General features: G+C 41.6%; 1 protein-coding gene across 1 annotated transcript in view; it reads right to left on the bottom strand.

The window, feature by feature from the left end:
* RNASEL (ribonuclease L (2',5'-oligoisoadenylate synthetase-dependent)) overlaps positions 1-2254 on the bottom strand; it is a 35378-nt gene that overhangs the window by 29299 nt on the left and 3825 nt on the right. The window contains exon 3 of the mRNA XM_006887782.1: positions 1646-1851. Coding sequence (XP_006887844.1) covers positions 1646-1851 — 206 coding nt within the window. The remainder of the gene's footprint in view (positions 1-1645; positions 1852-2254) is intronic.

Raw genomic sequence — 2254 nt, forward strand, 5'->3', positions numbered from 1 at the left:
ATCTGGCAGTTCTCTGTTGACATATTGTTTCAAACATTTTTGGATAATTTTCAGCAGAATCTTGCGTGAATGTGATATCAATGATATTGTTCAATAATTTCCACACTCTGCTGCATCACCTTTTTTGGAATGGGAACAAATATCGATCTCTTCCAGTCAGTTGGCCAGCTGGCTGTCCTCCAGATTTCCTGGCAGGAGGACTTAAAGCACTTGTTGCAGAAGATCTCAATTTCAAGAAATCAAAGATTCCTACCACTGGACTGATAGGCAACATCATGATGGATAGAGAGGAGCTTGAAACTGTCCACAACTTCATCTTACTTGGATCCACAATTAACACCCTTGGTACCAGCAGTCAGGAAATCGGTAAACATATTGCACTGGGAAAGTCTGCAGTTAGGGACCTCTCCAAACTACTGAAGAGTAATAACATCAGCTTGAGAACTAAGATACCTCTGATTCAGGCCATGGTTTTCCTGATTACTTGCTATATGAGCTGGACAATGAATAGGGATGACAGGAGAAAAATTGATGCTTTTGAACTGTGGTGTTAGAAGCACTGAACATCCCACAGTCAGCCAAAACAAACAAACAAAAAACAAACCCTCCCCCCCCCAAAAAACCCCACAAATATATCTTGGAGAGCCTGCAGCCAGAGTACTCTTTGGAGACAAGGATGATGAGGCTTCACCTCACATACTTGGACATGTTGCTAGAGGGTGATATTCCTTGGAAAGGGATATGATGCTTGGAAGGGTGGAAGGTCCTCAACCAGGAGGATGGACGTGGTAACTACTCAATGGCCGCTAGTGTGTCAGGAAGTGTGAAGATAATACAGGATAGGATGAGGTTCAGATCTGCTATTCACAGGGTCACTATGAGCTGTACTGACCTCGACAGCACCTAACAACAACAGGGTCTCCACAAGAAAAAGCCTGATAACCCATTTATAAAATTGGCAAAAGATATGGAAAGACTTTTAACAGAGGAAGACATTTGGATGGCACATGAAGAAATGTTGAAATCACTGGCAACCGCAATGAAATACCATCTCAACCCAGTAGGAGAGGCAACGCTAAGTAAATTAGCAGGCAATAAATGTTGGAGAGGATGTGGAGAGTTGGGAACTCTCATACACTGTTGGTGGGATTGTAAAATGGTACAACCACTCTGGAGGCAGTTAGGCATTCCTTCAAAAAGCTGAACATAAAAACTTAGAACATATGACCTAGCTATTTCATTACTGGGAATATACCCCAAGGAAATTAGAATAAAGACACAAACACAGATTTGTACACCAATGTTCATAGTAGCATGATTCACCACCACGAGCACATGGAAACAGTCCAAATGTCCAATCACAACCAAATGGATTGAGAAATTGAAGTATATTCACACAAAAGAATACTATGCAACAGACAGAAGCAACAATTTGAAAATTCCACATAAGGTGGGAGAGACTGGAGAACATTATGCTGAGTGAACTAACTCAGTCTCATAAGGACAAATACTGCATAAGACCATTATTGTAAAAATATAAGGTTACAAGTAAAGTGTATATGGAAATTTAGGTAGAAAGGGGTGGGAACCGAATGGGCAGCCAAGATCCTGGCCCACACCATCTTCATTCTTGAAGCCCACTTACCTCTCCCAACTCCAAAAGAAGGGGTGACCCAGCAAGCTACTCAGTCGTCTCTCCAAGTTTTCCCCGGGACAAAATAGGTGACAAATAAGATCTCTTGTTTCCTCATCCGGAGAGTCTTTAATCACCTCTTCATTACTTTTAGCCTCTAGCTCCTCAAAAGGGATGCCTCCCTTCCGTACAACATACAGGACCAGCCGTCCAAGGGCCTGCACAGAAGACACAAATCAAGACACAGAGGCTGAAAGATTCTCTCCTCAGGTGACTTTGAAGGGTAAAGTGTAAACTGCATACGTGGAAGATGTGAGGAATCTGTAATCTTGTCAGGATGAGAAGACACTACTTTATGTCTTCTCTTCTTTGCAGTAAACGGTTCATACAATTCAAGTATGAATTGTAAAAGTAAAATGGGAAGAGTAAAAGGCAACCCTAAGCTGAGGTTGTCAAGGCAGAAGACTGGAAGAAGAGGGATGTGATGTAGGTCTTAAAGTGTGGATTAAATTTAGATAAATGGGAAAGAGGCAAATGTTTTAAATAAGCAGAATTTCAGGGTCTTTTAAAGTTTCAGAAGAGAAAATGAAAATGCAGAAAAGCTAAGGAACCTCTCCAGGA

The sequence above is a fragment of the Elephantulus edwardii genome, unplaced genomic scaffold (assembly GCF_000299155.1).
Source record: "Elephantulus edwardii isolate Elephantulus edwardi_28Jun2011 unplaced genomic scaffold, EleEdw1.0 scaffold00061, whole genome shotgun sequence".
NCBI classification, from domain to species: domain Eukaryota; kingdom Metazoa; phylum Chordata; class Mammalia; order Macroscelidea; family Macroscelididae; genus Elephantulus; species Elephantulus edwardii.